The 22590-nt window shown below is 34.3% G+C and overlaps 1 protein-coding gene across 4 annotated transcripts in view; it reads left to right on the plus strand.

The window, feature by feature from the left end:
• Nucleotides 1–22590, plus strand: part of Efr3a (EFR3 homolog A) — an 87161-nt gene that overhangs the window by 23391 nt on the left and 41180 nt on the right. For 2 of the 4 annotated variants that reach the window (XM_046464732.2, XM_058585741.1), the window contains exons 2-6: nucleotides 6896–6972; nucleotides 9671–9798; nucleotides 10996–11146; nucleotides 17778–17899; nucleotides 21798–21947. In XM_046464732.2, the coding sequence (XP_046320688.1) occupies nucleotides 6896–6972; nucleotides 9671–9798; nucleotides 10996–11146; nucleotides 17778–17899; nucleotides 21798–21947 (628 nt within the window). Of the gene's footprint in view, nucleotides 1–6895; nucleotides 7042–9670; nucleotides 9799–10995; nucleotides 11147–17777; nucleotides 17900–21797; nucleotides 21948–22590 lie in introns of all 4 variants that reach the window. The other 2 variants (XM_046464733.2, XM_046464734.2) reach the window with 2 other exon arrangements.

Raw genomic sequence — 22590 nt, forward strand, 5'->3', positions numbered from 1 at the left:
TATCTCTGATTGCATACAAAGTATATTCACACCAATTTGTGTCTTCATATATGTATTTTGGATAATAATGATCATCATGTTCCACCATCATTTCTGACCCCATCCTCTTCCCTTCTCCTCCAATCCCTCTGCCCTACCTAGAGTTCATCTATTCCTCCCGTGCTCCCCCCCTCCCTTTCCCACTATGTATCAGCCTCCTTATATCAAAGTAAACATTTGGCATTTAATTCTGCATCATCTGGTTACTTACCTTCAGAGATTGGGACACAGGAGTGGTGTACTCTCCTTGCCAAGACTCTGCTGCCTGAGCACATTTAAAGACGGTCTGTGATGTGCATTGTCAAAGGATATGGTCTTAGAAATAGAATGGACTACGTGCAGCGTACTGTGGTGCTGGGTTGGAGTGCTTTTCTTTCCTGGTTACAGATCTGGTTTCTGTGTCATTTACTGGATTGCTTCTCATTTGTGTGTGGACTAAGTCAGCATCAGCTGAAGTGAATAGGAATTATATTTTACAGTTTTAATGTCTGTATCAAGTTTTTTCCAAATGATGATTGCAGAAAGTTTTTCAAATGAAATTTTTCAGAATATTACCTCTAAAAGCCAGAATTATCCTGTATTTTATTGCTCTTGTCTTTGAGTAACTCTATTGAGCAATATTTAAAATTTTTTCAGATAAGCATGATGGTACACAGTAATGTTAAAACTAGGTATAAATCGGTAAGTTGACTCCTTTTAAGTAGGAGGTATCTAGTATCTAATACTTTCTTATTAAAAATTCAGTGCTAGGAAAAATATCTGAATATAGATGAATCATAAGTTGACTCTTAAAAAAGCTTTTTTTTTTTTTTAAATACAGATAGTATCTCAGAATAGTTTGGGGAAATGTACAGGGTATTGTTTGTTACATCTAGTGTAGAGCAAACTATTGCAGAGCAAGAGGAAGGCCATCCTCTAAACAGAATTGGAGTTTTAATTCCATTTATTGCTTTGTTGTCCTCTTTTCCATAGGTTTATGTGTCTGGGAATTAAAAAAAAAAAAAGAAGTAGTGAAATTGAGAATGAAAGGAGAGAGGGTGTATATTACGTGTGGAAGGAATCATGTAATAAAATACTCCTCTAATGGATTAAAATCCTTTTAAAAGGAGCACTTTCCTGAAGATAAGAGTCTATTTTCTTCCCTTTCCTTTGACTCCATATCTTTTAAGTCACCATACTTTTCTCATACTTCTTTTGGAACACTTCCCTTGTTTCTTTCAATGCTCTGGGTCCCTAGGTATGTGTTTTTATTTTTCTGTGGGCTATCCTTCTTGGTGATGCTCACGTTGTTCCAGTTCACAGTGCTCCTGCTTTGCTGTACCAGATTTGTACTTGTAATCCTGTTCTGCTTGTTTTTCAGAGGAGCCCTGAGCATTCTACTCTATGTCCTTGTTCCTAACAAAGTCGCTCTTCACTTGAGTTCTGTATGTTCTTCTTTGGTGGTGTGATCATTTGACTTTGGAAATCTTTTTTCCCCAAATTTCCAAATTTTGTTTTATAACTTAATTTTTAAACCTGTGTCAAGTATTAGTTGCCATTTTGATTCCCATAGTTTTTGGCAGTGTTCTTAACAATTGTTGGTATAGAAAGAATACCCATGTCATAGGCTCTTTGTGTGTGTGTGTGCATGTGCGTGTGTGTGTATAAAATGTCCTAGTGTTTGGAAAGGGAATATGTGAATAGAGCTGTTTTATTGCTAAGTGTTTTTGATTGTCTGAAGTGAACGTCTTGTTCTGTCACTAAGTGAACGAGTGACTTGACTTTCAATTTTAACCTTGAAGGGAATATGAGAGGCATACACTTTGAAAGTTTTTGGACACCACAGAACTACAATTCTTGAAGTTATGAATTTTAAAAGTCTTCCTGTACAAAGGTCTGTCTCTTTTCACTTTGATTGCAGGAGGCCTCTACTAGGTCTAAAAATAAAACATGAATTGTTAAACATGATTCAGTTGACATTGTCATCTGTTTGCTCAAGAAATTATATTGTTCTGGCATTTACTGAGTGCTTCATGATCAGTGATGAGCTTTATAGTTATTTGATTTTTGTAGCACATAGCTATAAACATTAAATTCATTTTATGTATCCGTGAACTTTGTGTGTTTGTTTAAGGAAAGGAACAGTTTTGTAAATCTCTGGTAGATACCAGACATGCACAACAGCATTTAAAGTATGTGGGCTTTGCATCTGAGGGACTTACTATGGTGATACAAACAAGCATATGAATAAATGCAATAAATGGTTATAGTGCAATAATGGAAATATATGGTGAAGACATAAAGAACCAAAATCCAGTAATCCATTCCCATTTAAAAGTATGAAATTTGAAGACTTCTGTGTCACTGAATTTCCACTGTATTACATGTAAAAATTAAATAAGATAATATAATTGCTACATAGAAGGTGTGGATGCTGTTTGTTTTCTTCTTTTAGAGATGAAACAAACCTAACCAAAGTTATATAGTCAGTTTCCAAAATAGAATCTGAGCATGCTTCAACTCCAGTGATAGTGCTGCCAACAGCATTTTTGTTTTGGAGCATAGCTTTATCCTAGGTACCCAGTAGCATGGTAGCATTTAAGCAATGGGATTTTCCTCTTCTCTTATTAAGTCAGATTGCTCCTGAACCTATTATACTACTAGAATATGCAGCCTGCCACTTTTTTGGTCATAATTTCCCTTTCCATCTGTGCCCAAGTTCTGTTTACCCACTGTAGTCATCTTGCATAAGCCTTCCTGCCTCTTCTCCTGATATATCTTTGCCAGGGGTTCATCTTCCACATGCTGTGGGGAAAGAATAATTGCTTTCTCTTTTTATATGCTAAAATTAAATTTAAAGGAAAATTTACATTGCTTAGACTTGTTAACTGGAAGAGAAAAATCGGGAAGATATTGAAAAATGGACAGTATTAGGATGCAAAGTGAATTTGTTGGAAAAGGTCTTAGGATGAGAAGGAATAAGGACTGCTCTAAAGAAAAAAAGCATAAGTAGGCTGACCTTTAAATGATACGAAAACTTACTTTTATTAAACTAGCAATATTAGTACTTTAATAGTGTCTTACTTAAGCTAATTGGCCTTGCTAGCAGAATTTGATACAGATATGATCAAGTTCATGATAGCTTCATATTTGATGTCAACAAGTTAGATAAGAAGCTACAGTACTTTAGTGTCCTCTGCTAATTAATTAGAAGTAAAGTGAACTAGATGCTTCCTGAACAGTAGGTAAAAGGATATAGAAGCAGGAGATCAACTAGAACATAGTCTCACACAGCATGAAGGACTATGTTCAGGTACCTGCTGCTGAACTTGAAAAACCGTATGAATTCACTTCACCAGGAGAGTCAGCGCCATTTTTATACCTGAGTAGGTCCAATAGTTTTATTTTACATATTCTTATAATGTTTATAAGTACAGTATTCTCTTGTTTATAGAGTAATTCTTTTTATGATTATTTCAGATATAGTCATTTTAACCTTATTATCTTTGATATAATTTATAAAGACCTGAGTAAATTGAGTACTTTTGTTATATTTATTTTTTTAGTTGTAGTTGAATATAATATCTTTATTTTATTTATTTATTTTTTTGTGGTGCTGAGGATCGAAACCAGGGCCTCATACATGCTAAACAAGTACTCTACCACTTAGCTACAACCCCAGCCTATAAATTGACTACTTTAACCTAATTTCCCATGTCCTCTTTATGGTGGGTAGCTTTGTATTTATAGTTAGTGGACAGGAGGTGTTTTTGTTTGGTTTTGGGCTTTCTTGAGAAGCTCTGTGATCATTCATTTCCCTGTATGGAAAGTGCAGTTCTCATCTGTTAGGTCCACACATTCTTGCAATCAGATTTATTGGTCATGATTTATTGGTCATTTATTGGTCATGCTATATTAAAAAAAAACAAAAAAAAACCCCAAAAAAACCTTTTGTGGTACTTCAGTTTAGTGTGGCAATTGCCCTCTGCAGTCATCAGATCTGGGATGGAATTACAGTTCCTTGGATCCTTAACATTTGTGTGTTATTGAGCAAATCAGCTTGTTTCCTCAATCATTAAACAAACCACCTTAGAGAGGTATTCTAGGAGTAAATGAGTGATGTTGTAAAGTCCTTGGTATAGTGCTGAACAAGTGGTGATAAGAATATAGCAGTTACTCCTATCTGGTAATGATGCTTAAAGGTTTTTCATAAACTATATATGAAATTTGTTGTAAGTTTTAAATCATTAATTTTCAGCAAAGGTTTTCACCTAGTTGGGAATACAATCTAAAGGCCCCCTCCATCTCCTTCTGTTTACCCTGGTTGTAATACTACTTTTACTTCACTACTGGTAATGCCTGCCATTTTGTTGAATGCTTAATGAGAGCCTTAAGTACAACTTTATAATTTTTTTGCAATTATTCTGGAGAAGGCATTATTACTTTGGTGAGGAAACTTAGGAGTAGTAAGAGAATGGGAGCTGCCTGCTGAGCTGGACAGTTAGAGGCCTTAGACTCACCTCAGATATGAATCCAAGGTTGTTGTTCTTTAGCTCGAGACTGCCTGTTGACATTGTGCCTTTTGCTCATCTGTCTTCCTCAGTAGACCTAAGCTTCTTGGAAGTGGGAACTGAGGATATTGTTTGTATTTCAAGTTCACTTTTATTTTTTAAGCTCCTTTAAGCTAAATGTAGTGTATGATAGCAGAATGTGTCAGTGTAAGTGAATCTCTTTTTTTTAAAATATTTATTTATTTATTTTTAGTTTTTCGGCAGACACAACATCTTTGTTTGTATGTGGTGCTGAGGATCGAACCCGGGCCGCACGCATGCCAGGCAAGCGTGCTACCGCTTGAGCCACATCCCCAGCCCTAAGTGAATCTTAATAGCTTTTTAAGAATCTTCTCACTGAAAATAACAATTTGCCATTCTTATGAAAATTTGCAGTTTTAGGACTTGTTTTTAAGCCCCATAGCCCTGATTCTTTGTCATGAGAACAATTTGAATTTACTATATTTGACCTTGCATTACTGTTAGCAAAGTATTTACGTGAATCTTACCATATTATTGTGATACCTTAGAACTATGAGAGCTGTTCAGTACATAATGGATTTTAATTAATTTTAATGCCAGTATTAATACTTATCTGATGTAGTTTTTATTAGGTGTAGTAGATACAGAAAGGTGATTTTGCTACTTTGGCTGTTATCCCCCCTCCCCGCCATAACCAAACCTTTGTTTTGCTTTTGAAACTAAACAGGATTCACGTATTCTGATGTTAATAATCTGAAAAGATAACTCTTTGAAATATTTGAATTCTTTCGAATATTTTGTCTTCTAATGAAAAATATCCTGAACAATATATAGCATTTTACAAATATCAGCATATAGAGCCTAAGTATGCTTACTTACACATACTAGTTTCATAAATCATGAGAACCCAGGGATGCTTAACCACTGAGCCACATCTCCAGGTCTTTTTATTTTTTATTTTGAGACATCTTGCCAAGTTGCTTAGGGCCTTGCTTAGTTGCTGAGGCTGGTCTTGTACTTGAAATCATCCTACTTTAGCCTCCTAAGTTGTTGAGATTATAGGCCCACTTATCACTCTTGTTATGCCTTCCCCAAGCCATGTAGCAATTTAAGAGAAAAAATTGGACTAGACCCAGGTTTTCTGGATCATGTCTTTTTCTATTTATTTGTTGGTCATATTTCTATAAAAGTTTATAAATTAAACATATGTCTTTTGTCATATTTGTTTCAAATCCTTTAGTCGTTTTTAAAATTTTAGTCATAAGAATACATATTCTTACATGTTTTTACAGAATAAAATATGTTCATTTAAAAATTAAACTATTTTGGAATATATTAATTTTATGAAGTATAAAGAGTGATTAGTAACAAGAGATTATAAGTTTTGAAGGATGTTATGTTAGGACATTTCTACATAGTCAGTATCAGTGAGTTGTTGGAGGTTCACTATAATCATATTGCTAGAATTGGGCTGTAAATACCCTCTCTATGTGGTAGCTATAGGAAGAGGCTGGGGGACATGTTAGGAAGTTACATAAGAAATTGCAAGTAAGCTAAATCAGAGCTACATTGTAAAAGTAGAAAAGAGCAGTAAGGAAGGCATTGTTAAAGTAGGGACAGTACAGATTCATTCATATGTGCATGCACTCACTCCACAAATATTTGGGTGCCTGCTGTGTGCCCTGTGTTATTCTGAATTTTTGGGATTCATGTGTGAGCAAAACAATTATCCTTGCCTTCACCTGAGCTATTTCCTGGTGAGGGAAAGCAGTTCCTAACCAATAAACACAGTAGGAAAATTATTTAATATGTAGGGTGTTAAGTGCAATGGAAAACCAGAGCAAGGTAAGGGTGGTCAGAGATTTAAATGAATAATCAAAGAAAGTGACAGTCTGATAAGATCTTTTGACATGTTCTAGGCAGAGGAAACAGTAACATCAGAGATCCAAGGAGGGTACCTTGGATCAGGAGAGGGACCATTGTGACTGGAGTAGAGTGGATTGGTACACACAGGTGGGGATGTGTTCAGAGAGTAGTGGGAGAGGAGCTCAGAAAGGAGATATGGGGGGAGGGCAGATATAGATCATACATTTGCCTAATAGGATGATTTTGATTTGGGGTAGAGTCTTAGTGCAAATTCTTAATAGCTACATGTCTTTGGGAAAGGGAAAAGAAATTTAATTTTCTTACATAGCAACTTAATTGAATTTGCATGCCTTTTCTATTTGTGACAGTTTGAACTTTTTCTTTGTATTTTAAATCCTAGATCACTAATATTCAGAAATGAATTTCTGAGTCAGTTTACAATATTAATTTCTATAACTTTTTTTTTTTTTTTGGAACAGGAGTGTGTTGCTGCTGTTCTGCTTTGCGTCCTCGCTACAAACGCCTGGTGGATAACATCTTTCCTGAAGATCCAAAAGTAATTTGATCTACATCTACTGATCCTTCTCTTTGCTGACCCCTTCTGCCCCCTGCTGATCTCCTTAAGGTTTCCCTACTTTGATTTCTCTACTTTTATCCCTACATCTTGTCAAGTACACTACTTTCTTTTATACTTTTTCTTTTTTTCTTTCTTTTTTTTTTAATTTTAAGTTTACCCATGATTGATTGTCTAGTTCTCAATTATTTTCATAGATGAGGCACAAATCTGGGATGAGAGGTGGTTGTTTGGTAATCTATGTACTGTTTAAGTAACAATCAAAAATTTATGAAGCAGTGTCAGATGATTTTTAGTTTGTGCTCAGGATACAACTATGTACACAGACATGATTTTCTGCTCACACTGGGCTCATGCATGAGACAGTTACTAGTTTCAAAGCAACTGGGTGTGGGTAATTTTGTTTGACACTACCTTACACACTTTCTAAGACTCCTTTGGTCTCATTTAAAAAAAAATATAGACACAAAATGTTACAATATTTGAGTTTGATTTCCAGAATTTGCTTTATTTTAAAATGTAGCCAAGTATATGGAAACCTTTTGGACATTTTAACTTTAATGTTGATATATGTTATTTTTAATCAAAACTGTTTGAATATTCAACTGTATGGAGGAGATTATTCATAAATACTATTGGATGTCAGAGATCCTGGATAATTTGTGGCATATTCAAATCCCTAAGACAGGCCATTATGGAGCTTTTCATACATTGATATAAAACAAAAACATATAAGATAGTAAATCACAGTGTATAAATCAGTAAGTAAAATGTTAAGTAAATCAGGGGGTAACATTTTGGCCTCTAAATCAAGGGGATACCATTGTGGGTTGATATCTCTGGGAAGTGTTTTCAGAGGAAATGAGATTTTCTGAGCTTTAAGGATGTAGTACATCTGGAGAGGTAGAGAAAAATAGCCACTTCATTGCATTTGAGGGCAAAGAGAAACAGCATTAGAAAGCAGGAGATATATTTGAGATCAAGAGCAAGTTGATCCTTTAGACTTAAAATGAATGTTCCTGTATTTTAATTATAGAAATAGTGTTGACCATGGTTTCCGATTTGAAATTTAACATGTATTAGTTAATAGATTGAATATTCAAATCATTATTTCCTTGAGAAGTCCAGGACATGCAGTTACTGAAGGCAGGGTAGAGAACAGAGTATGGTGGAATATGAAGGGCAGACAAGGCTTGTCTGCTTCACCCACTTTAACTTGTAGACATGTAGAAGTTCTGAACACTTGGAGTGATGACCAGTAAACTAGAAGGTGGTTACAGAAAGAATCTTTGTTTTGCCAAGTATTCAAATAACAATCTGTAAAGTAGGTTAAAGAATAGGCAAGATTTTTATGAATTTCACACACACATGGCAGTTAGCAGGGACAAGAAGCAATTTCCCATAATTACTAGCCATTTGATATTGGGCAAGTTTCTCATGTGTAATGAAAATAATAAATAGTACCTGTCATAAAGTTCTCTTGAAGACTAAGTGAATTAATACATTTCTTTGCTGACTGTGGCTTCTCTAGGGTTTATCTCAGTGCCTGGCACATAGTTGGCACTAAATTAGTATTTGTTTAATGAGTGAAAAGAAGTATGATTGTACTGCTGTGTGTTCTCTTAGTGCTGTGAACTAAAAGAATGTATAGTAGGAATATCTGACCCCTTGAAGGGTCTTTAGAGGAAGTTGAGACCTGAAGGTTGAACTCTCAGTGAACTAGAGAAGGGTCCCTAGGTTGAAGTGGCCAAGGGGAAGAAGACATACACAAGAGCTGCAAACTCTCTGATTCCATTGCAGAGTGGAGCAAGTGCACACTAGGAGAGAGTAGTGCCATTAGGGAGGGAGCAAAATTCCCAGAGAATGAGGGGCCAATTGAAGTTGAAAAAACACTTTTATAAAATTTGTATTTGTAGATTCATCATCTAGCATAATTTTCTTGTATCCTTTTCCTCCTCCAGTTTTCCTAAGTAGCAGTCAGTTAGTTGAATGATGATTTCTGGCCAAGAAATTTGGGTATGGTGATTTACTCGAGGTTACATGAGAGTGGGGGAGAATCATTAGATCTACTGCATGTCATCTTTAGAGGATGGAAAGGAATGATATTTTATAATCTTGTATAAGGATCCTGTGGCTGTTGATGTTAGTTTTTTTTAATACATCAACTAAGCATAGATTAATATAGTTCCAAATATTTTCTCTTATTAACTACAACAAAACTTTATAATGATATAAGCAGGTTCTGACTCATTAAATGAAAGCATATGGTCACCGTTGTATGTGTAAAGGAGTATAGGCTTAATAATTTAACATTAAATTAAGCAAGTTTTGTTTGAAATCTTTTTAATAAAATACATTTCATTCCCTATATACTGAGTTAATTGCTCTATAAAGTGTTAAGAGTCTAATTCATTGTTTTGGAAGGGCTGTTTAAATTCTTTGCCTAAGTGGGGTGTTTCTTTAGCTTTCTTTCTTTAATTTTTTGAAAGTTGCATGTATCTAGAATAGTAAATATTATTAGAACTGAGAACATTATACCTGGAAAGGTTCAGCTTAAATGTGAATTAATTCCCAGTCCAGAAAGGAAAAATGTGAAACAGGCAACACTTAAAAATACAAGAAACAAACAAAAAATAAGCATGAAAAGATAAATAATCTGGATACTTGTCATTATTTTTAGGATGGCCTTGTTAAAGCTGATATGGAAAAATTGACCTTTTATGCAGTATCTGCTCCAGAGAAGCTGGATCGAATAGGTTCTTACCTGGCAGAAAGGCTGAGCAGGGATGTTGTCAGACATCGTTCTGGGTAAGGAAACTAATATAGCATCTTTGGAAAATTTTTCCTTGGCTAAATTATTCTATAAATTATTGTGCCATCTGATCAGACAAAGATCATGTTTGTAAGATAAAATAGTATTATTATAAAGGAAATATATAAAACCCATAGATACTCTAGCTTATATTTTCTGGTGGTGAGGTCTTAGGAACCTGGTCAGGTTATTTAACAGAGTTGGCATTAGCTTTAGCATCTATTAATTTTTGAAAATACCAAATAGTAGAAATCTACTTACTTGGTCTGTAGTGTGTGTCTGAAAATCTGTCTCTAATTTGAAAACAACAGATCCTGTTAACAACTGGTTTGGGTACAGCTTCAGTTTTACCTCTCAGAGGGGTAAACGAGTATCATGTTAGGATTAGATACTAAGATTAAGAAAATGTAATAAGCATGCTGATTTGGAACTGGTATGGATATATTGCTGCCTACAAATTAGGGTCTAGCATTTTAACCCGTTCTCTATGCTTGAACAGTAATAACTTTGCAATTTTGAAATATGAACGCTTTTCAATATTGTCATTTTATGATCTTAGTTTCTTTAGAATATTCTGTCTTCCAGCTGTATGTTGACTTTCTGACTTGCACATTATTAGCATATACAACAGTGGTCATGGCACAGGTAGTCTCATAGTTGATTGTTAGAGGAAAGTTGTCTGAAAACTAAATTTAGGGCACTTGCAAGATTTAAAATCTGTGGAACTGTAAAATAAAATTTATGAGACATTTCCTTATATTATTCTTTTGTTTCCAGTATTGTTTTATCTACTCATAAGTATAGGTAGGTCGTACTGGAAATTTAGGCACATTGCTTTACTATTTTGGGGTCATATACAAATAAATACAGTTAAAAGTCTGGAAAATGTCCATGTTTACAAAGAAAAATTACACAAAGGTAATATGAGAGATTTACTCTGAAAGAGTTGTTTTAGGAGGAGGAGAAGATGGGAGTAGTACCATATAGTTTTTGTATTCTTCAACACTAGGATTATTTTATAATCTACTAAGATCATAAGTGTTGTGTGAGAATTAACATTTCACTTAGAAGCTGCTGAATTTGTCTTTCTGTGTTGTTTTAAATAAATATATTTGAATCATTTCAATGAGAAGAGCCTTTAGGAGAATTAAGAGAGCTAGAAACATTTTGACATTGTTTTTCTTTGCATTTAGGTATGTGCTAATTGCTATGGAGGCCCTGGACCAACTTCTTATGGCCTGCCATTCTCAAAGCATCAAGCCCTTCGTAGAAAGCTTTCTTCATATGGTGGCAAAGCTGCTGGAATCAGGGGAACCAAAGCTTCAAGTTCTTGGAACAAATTCTGTGAGTAAAAACTATTCTCTTGTTAATTTTTAAGTTCAGTTAGCATATCTCAAATTTATATCCTTTTAAAGAGTGTTTGCCTGAGAAAGGCCAACTCCTTGGACAGGGCATTTGGATAGCTAGTGTAGATGAAGATTAGAACACTTTGTCTCTAGTATTTTCTATCACTCTTGGTAAAATCTGTGATACCCACCATTCATGATGAAATACCTGACCATAAATGAATTGATAACTGTCATTTTACCTTCCCTGGGTTATCTGTTATAGAAGTAACTTTGTGTCTTGTTCTTCCTTTGAGTTTCAAGCTTTGACAAAATAGCAGCTTTATAGCGTTCACCCTTACAAAGTATGCTTTGAGTGTCTTTTTATGTTTAGAGAGTTGTACATTCACCACCCCTTCATGCCCTCCTTTCCCAACCCCTGGAAGCCACTAATCTACTTTACTCTCTGTGGATTTTCCTACTTGTAATATTTCAAATAAATGGAATTTTTTTTCTTCTTTCACTTAGCATAATGTTTTGAAGGGTCATCTGGGTATTGGCATACATCAGCACTCCATTCCTATTTATGACATCACAGTCCAATTTATAGATATACTATACTTTTGTATACCCATTCATTAGTTTAGGATTGTTTGGACTTTTTTGGCAGTTATGAACATTTGTGTACAAGTTTGTGGACATAGCTTTTTCATTCTGTTGGGTTTATATTTAGCAGTATAATTGCTAGATTTTAAGGTTAGCTGTTTGTTTTCCAAAGAGCTGCATCATTTTATATTACCATCAGCAACATATGAGTGTTCCAAATTCTTCACATCCTTACCAATACCTGTTATTGTTTGTCATTTTGATTATAACCATCCTAGAGGGTCTGAAGGGGTATATTTGTAGTTTTGATTTTCATTTCCTTAATGACTAATGATGTTAAATATTTTTTTTTTTCATGTGCTCATTGGCTTTGTATTCTTTGGACAAATGTCTGTTTAAATCATTTGTTTTTAATTGGAGTAGCTTTTTATTATTAAATTATAAAAGTTCTTTAAATATTCTTAATACAAGTCCTTTATCAGATATATGAGTTACAAATATTTTCTCAAATTCTCTGATTCATCTTTCTATTTTTCTTGTTCGTGTGCTTTTATTCACTAAAGTATTTAATTAATAAAGTCTAATTTGTCTAATTTTTCTTTTATCACTTCTTTTGTGTCCTTAGTCTCACATTCAAGAAACCATTGCCTAATCCAAGGTCACAAAGTTTTACTTCTCTGGTTTCTTGTGAGAGTTTTATAGTTTAGGTCTGTCATCTATTTTGAGTTGCTGTTTTTATGTGATATGGGTTAGGGGTTCATTTTCATCCACATTTGGCCTATGGCTATTCAGCTGTCCCATTGCTATTCTTTCTGTTCTTTCTCCATCATTTTTCCATGAAAGTCAGGGTTTCTATCTTCATTCCTTCTTAGACTACTTTAGAACTAGTTCTCCTTGCCATGCTCATTTTTTTTTTTTCTGTCCTGAATCATACATAGTTTGTTGGAAAGGAAAAGGAAAATAAAATACAGTGATTAACCGTTTATTGTCTTTATCTTACATACGTGAGATACCTTATATATCTTGTCTTCAGTCTCATTGTATAACCTTCTGTTCTTTTGAGGACTGTATGTTATACAATATGTATGTGTTATATAGTATGTTCTTATGCATTTTTTTATGAACAGCTAGTCAAATGATATATCACCTGCTATTGTTTATGCATAATTATTTTCTGACACAGGAAGAGGAAGTATAAGTGATGACTGCCAGCATGGATTCCAGAGTCCACTTGCCTTGGTTTGAATTATGGCTGTAAAACTCTAGCCATTTATCTTTGGCAAGTTATTTAACCTCTGCTTGCCTTAGATTTTCATCTGTAATATAAGGATAATAATAATAATTCCAATTTTATGAGATGATTGTGTGGTCTGAGTTAATATATATGAAGTTCTTAGAACAGTGGCTAGCATTGATAATTATTATTACTATTAAGAATAGATGGTTAAAAAAGTAGAAGTATACAAATGAAATTCTTATTCAGAAACCCTTAGTATGATATTGCATATTTCCAGATGCTGTTAGTTATGTGATTGGCTTAGTTTTAGGCAAGAGAGCTACTGAAGTCTCCATCTGTTTCCTTCATAATTAGAATGGGAAAGTTTAGGGGAAATGGTGTAATAGCTGGGGAAAGGATTTAGCATGCATTCCCAGAAGTTTCTTTACTTGCAGCCAGCAGAGCTATTAAAACTATTTTAATGAGTTATTTGGACAAAAGACAAAATCCCAGGTTACCTACTTTTAAGTGAATTGTATTAAATCAAACATAATATTTTCTTGACCAACATTATTTATCTAATATTCCCTGAAAGTCTAATTTTCACTTTGTAGTAGTGCTGAGTGCCATATTTTATCAGTTAATATTTTTAATTTAGTATTTGATATTTTTATATTTGTACATTTTATTGTTGACATTTACCTTTTGGTGCTGATGCCAACTCAGTAAGACAGTAATAGGTATCTGTGGGCTCTCTTGGTCCAGCTGAAGCCCACCGAACAGCTGAGGAGGGTGTAGCGAGAGTCAAAAAGAGACCTTCTGAAACCAGTTTCAGAGAACTCGATCCACTTTATTATTGCATAGGCAAGCCTTTTATGTATAGTCTATTACTGGGAAAATTCAGCTGAAGGCTGTAATAATCCAGTGAACTAGCAACACCCTTACGAGTGGCAACCAATGGGCCAATAGGTCAGAAGCAAAAAAGCAAAAGGAATGGAATATGCTGTGCACCTGTGGGTAGCCAGGTTACCATGGTGATGGGGTTAGTAATGGTCAGTGTTCCAAACTACAAATATCCCAGACTCAGTGTGCCAAGCCCTAAGAGCCCCTCACATAAACAACATAGGCTGCTTTCCAGCTCACGGGCCCAGGCCCAACAAAGATATTATTAATTTAGGATCTCCTATGTTGGGTACTTCTTATTTTTACTCATTTTTTATTATAAACCTTTACAAATGCAGGAAAGAACACAGTATACCTGTATGTACACAATTCAGAAAAGAAAAATGTTAAGTAATGTTAGTACCACTGTATAATAATATAAGTTGAAAATCCCTAATCTGAAATGGCAAATGCTCCGAAATCCAACTTTTTGAGCACTGTAACTAGATTTTCAGATTAATGATGCTCAGCTGGTGCTGAAAGTCTATGCAAATATTCCAAAATAAGAAAAACTCTGAAATCTGAAACATGTCTGTTTTCCAACATTGTAAGGAAACAATTTTTGTTTTAAAATCATAGTATACAATGATTATAAATGTTGATACTGTGCAACTTTGACTTAAGCTTTTTGGAAAAATAAAATAGTGTGTGCTCTAGGTACTTACATATATTGTGTCATTGATTTTTATAAAACCCCTGAAGCTTAAAAATATTAGCATTTTATGTATAAGAAGTTGCAGCTAAATAATTCCAAAGACCCAGGAAAGTAGTGCCGTATTTAATATGGCAGTTCAATCCTAGGCATTCTTACAAAGCTTTTCTTCTTTATGGTATAATTATTCAGTCATTTTTGTGGATTAAGACTTAAGGAAATCATAGATTACTTTTCTTTCTTTCCTCCTCTTGTATTTGGTTGACACATCTCATTTTTTTTTTAAGCCTCATTGCTAATCTTGACCATTTTGTATAAATGTTGACAGTTGTCCACAGAGACCAGTCATTGAAACCACTCACTACACCAAAGCAGTGGTTCTCATCCAGGACAGTTCTCTTCTCTCTCTTCCCTCCCTGGATATTTGTCAAGTACTGAAAACATTTTTTAATTTATATGGTATAGGTTGGAATGCTGGTGGTATTTAGGAAGTGAGGGATGCTGCTGAACATCCAGTGGTGCCCAGAATAGTTCCTATAGCAAAGGTTTTATTGGGCCCAGAATTTTAATAGTACTTAGGGTGAGAAACTGCATTGCTGCTGCCTTTCCGTGTCTTTTGAAATATATTTAATTCCCCACGTAAATTTTTAAGTGGATAAAAAAATAGGACATATGTTTTATTGTATATATGCAATGTGCAAGGCATGGTGCTACCTGTTGTTTCTCACCAACCACTTAAGTTAGGCATTCACAGGTAACACATGCAGTTATTAAGTGTGGTGCCCAAATCCAGATCCATTTAACAGAGCCTGTTCATAATCTCTGCATGGTACTGAAGTAGGACAGAAGAGGCTGGACACCCAAGGAATTTTCAGGAAGCAGGTTTATGGACTGTAGGAGATCCTGAAAGGGCTATCACCTAAAATTCTCTGAAGGCGGAGCTTGGATATTCTTTGAACTTTATACCCAGTGGGAGGAAGGGCTTGGAGGTTTATATAAAAATGATTATTTTTCTTTGAGTTCCCAGAAAGTGAATTTTAGGACAGACAATGGTCTTTTAAATTTTTACCAAGAAAGCAGAGATAATATCTTTTTTACACAACAAGCTTGACTGTAGATTCTTAACTCTGTCACACCTTTTGCGTGTAAACCTGGCATTTACAAGCAAGAGGAAGATTCAAACTACAATTCTCTCTGCAGACATCCTGCTGATACTCTTTGTAAAAATCTTCCTGATGAGAGGAGAAGCTTAATTATGGCCAGGGTCTTCTGGGTGGGGGTACCTGATCTGCTGCAGTACTGTGCCTCATTTTCTCTGTTCTTGCATGTGATAAGTCTGCAGTGTGTGATAAGTCTGCAGTGATAATACTTTTTATTGAAATATTTTAGAATAAACTTTATGGGTTTAAAATTTGCTAGTTTCCAGAATAAGGGGAATTAGATGACTCTCCACAAAACTGGGAAGATGTGCTTTGTGCAATTCCCTTGGAGCTCAGAGCCACCTTTTTATGTTCAAGGGCAATTGGAGCTGCTTCTGTAAATGATCACTTAGCTTATATGATTATTTGTGACTTTGATTAAGTGAAAATAGAATTAAGTTTTTCCTTCAAAGAATTCCCCAGGACATTGAAAATGTTAATGGAGATTTTTATTTTATTTATTTTTTTCTAATTTTAAAAACAAAATGTTTATTGTAGTAAATTTGGATAATGCTAAAAAATATAAGAGTAAACTAAAGTCATAGTCACCTATAATTCCAAAATTCAGAAGTTGTCCTTTAACTTCTTTTTATAGATATTAGAAAATGGGGAGCATAGGGTATAGACAGACCTTTTTGTGTTTCTATTTAAATTTTTTGAGTATTTCCTCATTATTCATTATTTATTTTAATAAAAAGTATAAATATTTGGTATAATATTTTCTAAAACTGTTTTCATGTGGTAGTATGTAAAATAGGCATCTGGACTATAATGGCAGTTTCAATAATCACTAACTGTTGCTGGTCTTCAATATCTCTGGTCCTCAATATCCTTTCTGTAAAATGGGGATAATGATACCCTTTCAGGGTTTTTGGAATGACTAAATAAGAACTCATGAGAAAACACCTGATGTGTTGAGGTTGCTACAGAACAGATGGTGCTTATGAGTTTAATCTGAACCAGGTATAGTATTTGTGGCCCTTTTTAAAAAATATTTATTTATTTATGTATTTCTTTAGTTTTTAGGTGGACACATTATTTTGTTTTTATGTGGTGCTGAGGATCGAACCCAGTGCCTCATGCCTGCTAGGCGAGCACTCTACCACTGAGCCACAACCCCAGCACTTTGTGGCCCTTTTCTAGATAATGGTAAATCAAAGCTCAAGCTCAACTATTTTAAAACCTTTTTAGTATCATACTTCATGTATTCAAATTCATTCCATCTATTTCAGTTTTGTTTACAACAGAAGTTAGTAATTCTGATTATTGTGATACTTCTCTTGAATAATACTTTTTTGGATATAGTCTTTTGAAGTCAATATCCTGGCAGGTATTTATTTATGTATATTTAGATATGTAAATGAGCTAACAGTTTGTTGTGTTTAGACTGTCTGGTATACTGAAGTAATAAATGAATTAGAAAACTAAGAAAAAAAGGTGCATATTAAGGAATTGTCGGAGTTAGGTCTGTGCACATGTGGGATATTCAAAATTTCCTAAACATATGGGGAGATACACATACACACCATTATAAAGGAGGTAGAATGAATTTTACCATCTCCATATTTTTTTTTTCTACTGAGACTGTCAAATTTTCTTCAGTTAATTTTCCTTTTCTTGTCCCATTTTTGTATGAAGTTTGTTCACTCATGTGTTTTTCTGTCAAGGGAGATTTTCTACCCACAATTAAGCAGTAATGTTCTGTAGAGATTGTGGCCTAATTACGCTCTTCACTGAAAGAAACATTATCAGAGTGCAGGAAATATGGAAGAGTTAAGAGCAAGATTGTTTCTTTCACAGAGTGGGCTTGCTCTCTGAAAGGGAGCTGCATTTAATGTCTAGAATACTATCCTTGATTATCTGAAAGTTCATTATCAAAAAATTCCTTTTGTGTCTATGCAATATTTATATCTCATACATTTCATTTGCTTCTTATTTGGCTATTGCTTGTTAATATAAAAGATAATAAAAGTAAATGTATTTGTCCCACACTTTCAAAAAGTATATTGTAAGTATTGTTCTTTTTGTTTTTTAGTTTGTCAAATTTGCAAATATTGAAGAAGATACACCGTCTTATCACAGACGTTATGACTTTTTTGTGTCTCGATTCAGTGCCATGTGTCATTCCTGTCATAGTGATCCAGAAATACGAACAGAGTATGTATTACTTTATTTTATGATTTATAGTAAGTAATCTATAGGTAAGTATTATGTTTATACTTTACATAGTGATTATTAAAGAAATAAGAATGTCCGTGAAACAGCTTTCCATTGCTGGTAGAAGATAAAACTGACTGAAAATGCAAAATCAGAGTAATTTCTTAATTTGGTCACTAAAATTCAGTCTTTAGTGTAGCCAGAATGTTCCTTCAGCTCTCCCTGCCTATATCTGATCCTGTCAGTCATTCCCTCCTGCTTTCCCTCTATTTCACACATGGATCTCCTTGATATCTCTTGAATACTTTAGGGCTCTAGATACACTTTTTTTTTTTTTTTTTTTGCCATGACCAATTACCCAGATACCTGTGTGGCTTGTTACCTCGATTTGTACAGAGTTTTCCTCTGATATCACCTTATCCCAAGAATTCTCTCCTAGCCACCTTTTATTAACTGTCAACCCTCCACCCCACCCTAGTTATTCTTCTTAAAGTATCTTCTGATTCTTGTACCTCTATGGAGTATAAATTTCAGGAACACAAGGGCTTTGTTTTTGAGGACTACTATATCACATAGTAGGCTCTAAATAAGTCCTTTTGAATCAATAAAGAGTTATTAAATGAAGTGATTGTACAAAACTAAATTATTGTCATTCTGACGTCGTTGACTACTGACATGACACTTTATTTAAAATACTTCTAGCATTTATAGAGGTATTTGGAAGTGAACATTTAATTACAAACCCAGTCTATATGTTGATATCTATGTAGAGTGTATTTTTTTTTCTTTTTGGTTGAACCCAGTTTTTACCACATGCTAGTTAAGTGCTGTACCATTGAGCTACATTCCCCAGGTCAGTTGATATCTGTATAAAAATGAGAAATTTTAAAGTTAAGATTTAAAGTCAACATGACCTTGGTAAATATAGAAAGCAATTTGAGCTAATGCTCCATTGTAATATACCTAATAAAAAGAAATTGGCCTGAAGCCTGAGAGTTATTTTCAGCAGTTGGTAATCAAGATATAGCATGTTTTGTAATTTTTAGTTTTATTTTAAAGGAACTAAGGGAACATGTAGAGATGTAACTAGCTTTTAGTTTGAATCTGCAAGCTACAGTGTTAATTTCCTTGAATGAAAATAAATGTAAAAGTTATTTTAACTTGGAGAAAGAAAGCTGAGAGGTAATAGTCATTTCTCTGTTAGTGTATTGTTTCCTCAAGATAGCATGGGCCATGAAGAGTCCTGTTTTTAATGCTTTGTTATGAAGTGTGAAACTTTAAAGATACAAATACTAGAATTGCCTTACGATAATTAATTTCCTATTTACCGTAGTGACTACTAATATCTTTTTTTCTATTACTACAGGACGGGTAAAAATATATATTTTTTAAACAAACCATTACATATTTCAAATAGAGCTGGCAAAATTCTTTCTGATGTATCAAAGGTAGATTCCTTATTTTTAGGTATTTATCGCCCCCTAGTGAAATGTCTTTAAAATTTTTTTTCATGTAATGTTTTTCATTATTATTTACCAAAAAAACACACAAAAAAACTTGAAAGCTAGAAACATTTTCTATTCTGGTTTTGGTGGGGCTGGGGATTGAACCTAGGACTCGGTTCCCATGCTAGTTGAGTTCTTTACCCTGAGCTATACCCCCAGTCCCAACAAAAAGAGACTTGAGATTTTCTATACACAAATGAAAGACTTACAGTACTTTTCCCTAATTCTAGGTCTTTCCTATACTATGTAATAATTTGAATACCAATATTTCATTTGAACTACTGCGAAATAAATGAGTAAAATAAAATGGTTTAAGATACTTAAGAGTAATTGAAGTTTATCTTTCTTTGCCTTAAATAAAACCTATTTAGTTTTCATTTAGGTTGTAAATGTTCCATTTCAGGATATAATTTAGATACTTTTTTTTTCTTTTTTTATACCAGGGATTGAACCCAGAGGCACTTAATCACTGAACCACATCCCCAGCCCTTTTTATATTTTATTTTGAGACAGGTCTTACTGAGTTGCCTACAGCCTCGATAAATTGCCAAGGCTGACTCTGAATTTGTGATCTCTGTGCCTCAGCTTCTTGAGCTGGGATTACAGGAAAGTGCCATCTTGCTCAGCTAACTCAGATATTTTTTGTCAATGCTTTTTCTTTCCCGTACTAGGAGTGGAACCAAGGGCCTCGCACATGCTAAGCAAGCACCCTACCACTGAACTATACTCTTAGCTCCTATCCCTTTATTTATAGCAAAGCCGTACCATAAAGAACCCAAAGAGATGTAAGCAATAGGAGATGAGCTGTTAACTATTAATATTTTCTTAAAATATTAGCCATATAGAAATGGTTCTCATTTGTAAACTCATGTATCACAGTTCTAGCTGATTTCTTAAGCACTTCAACTGTAGCAGAAATAATCATCATCATTATAATCATCATCATCATCATCATGGTGACTAACAGTAGCAGGGGCAGCTAACAGTTGTTGATTGCTTACTGAGGGTCAATTATTGTTTAAGCTCTTTATTTTAATTAATTTGTTTAAATCTGTACAGCCTTCCTGTGCTGTAGACACCATAAATGTTATATTTTACTGATGGGGAAACTGTAAAACACCTTTGAAGCTCATGGCTAGTAAGTGCTAGTCAGGCCAACTATTAGATCTGGACTGGATGCTAGCTGTGCACTGTAGTAGCTATTGGTAGTTACTAGTGTCACACATATTCTTAAGTCCCAATAAGGGGACCACCATTTGCTGCTACTCCATTTAAGGTATGAGGCATGACACATGGCATCTTACCTGTTCATATGGTCTATGCCACCTTGGGCTTGACCTTCTTGTTACCAGTGGAGCAGCAGCAGGTATGTAAAGCAAAAACGTTTTGTAGTAATGTTAGGCTTGCTCACTTATGATAGATGCATAGAGTCTCTTAAATCTTCTTCATACTTTAGAAAGCAGCATATGTAGACACATCTTTGAAATAGGCAGAATTTGTCTCCTTGTCTCCCAATTCACTTTTGAATATGTCTCCTACTTCATTCTCACCTATTCAGTGGCATATCATTGCCATCTCCCCTTCTCCTTATTTGCTGCTCTTGAATGCCTGAAGTCTTTCCCCGTGGGTTTGTAAAGCAGTATTATGTCCCTTCCCCATATCTTCCATTCTTTAAACTGATTTATAGTTTCTGAAAAACAGTATTAAGTAAGCTTAATAAACCTCTAATTGGTAAGTCTTTCAGGTAATAGGAGAAAAGGAAGTAAACAATTACAGTTCAAAAAAAGGAAGCATTTATCCAGAAGAAATATATATTTAAGACTTAGGGTCACCAGGTTGGTTCGGCTTGAGACTGTTCCTCTGAAGCTTTTGTAAGCTATTTTTTAGTTCTTTTTTTCCCCCCAAGAAGAGCAAGGAAGAGCTTGAGAAAATTAGGGGCTATGGAATCTGAAGAAGCAGGCAGGTGTTAAGAAACTGTGAAATTCTTTTTCTACCTAACTTTGCGACTTCCAGACCAAAAAAAAAAAAAAAAAGAATCTTTCATGTTGTTTTTAGTTAATATCACCATCACCATCTTAGGAAAACCTGTGCTTTTGATTTTTTTAGTGAAAAAATAATATTTTTATTTTTAAAATAAATATTTCTATATTTGAAAGTTCTTTTGAACTTTAAATGCTAATTTTAAAAAGATGATTTTCAATGTAAAGCTCTTTTGAACCTATTGCTCTCTAACTTAGATTTTTGGAGATTTTAACCACTTAGACTTAACTGTGTGTTATTTTTAAGGTATTTTATTGTGAAGATAGCCATATTTACTTGACATCCATTCTCTTGGCTAGACAAAAAAGTTGCTTTAAATAACTTTTTCATAGTTATTTTTTCCTTCTTTATAGAATTCGAATTGCTGGAATAAGAGGTATTCAGGGTGTGGTTCGCAAAACAGTTAATGATGAACTTCGGGCTACAATTTGGGAACCTCAGCATATGGATAAGATTGTCCCATCTCTTCTTTTTAACATGCAAAAGATAGAAGAAGTTGACAGGTATTGAGTAAAGGTGTTGGAATTGAGGCTGTGTTGCTTTTGTGTATATTTATTTGTGTTCCCTGCTATAAGAATGCTTTTAGTATTATCTAAGTAGTAATCTCATGAGGTTAAGTGAGTTTAGAAATATGTTCCTTTCTGGAGGAAAATTTATTCTGGTGACCTCATTATGCTTATTTTTGGATATACGCTGACTTTCTGTCCATGGTGCTCCCTGTGTGCCACCACCCCTCCATTCAATTGTACCTGGAATGATACACTTCGTTTCACTTTTTCAAGTGCCAGTTCATATCACCATCACATTTCTGTTGCCCTACATAGAGAAGATGTGTGACTAAGCTTCAAAAGCAGAATTCTCGGTTTTGGCTTATTAACCTGACCTGCTTGCTTCTTGCCATTTTAAGAAGAAAAGCCGAAACAAATTTAAAAAAGATTTAACTCTGTAGTTCTAAAATTTTTATTTGTAATTTTCAAGATTATATGCACAGTATCAAAATGATCTAACAATTAATAACTATGATAGCAGTTCTATCTGTGCTCATTTACATTTATGCTAATTACAGAAAGCATTTATACTTAATTTTTCAGGTGTGATTATCTCCAGATTTGGAGTCCTTTTCTAATGTCTAAAATTTGTTATGCT

The sequence above is a fragment of the Marmota monax genome, unplaced genomic scaffold, assembly GCF_021218885.2.
Source record: "Marmota monax isolate L192 unplaced genomic scaffold, Marmota_monax_Labrador192_F-V1.1 WCK01_AAM20220418_F8-fsc00003, whole genome shotgun sequence".
Lineage (NCBI taxonomy): Eukaryota > Metazoa > Chordata > Mammalia > Rodentia > Sciuridae > Marmota > Marmota monax.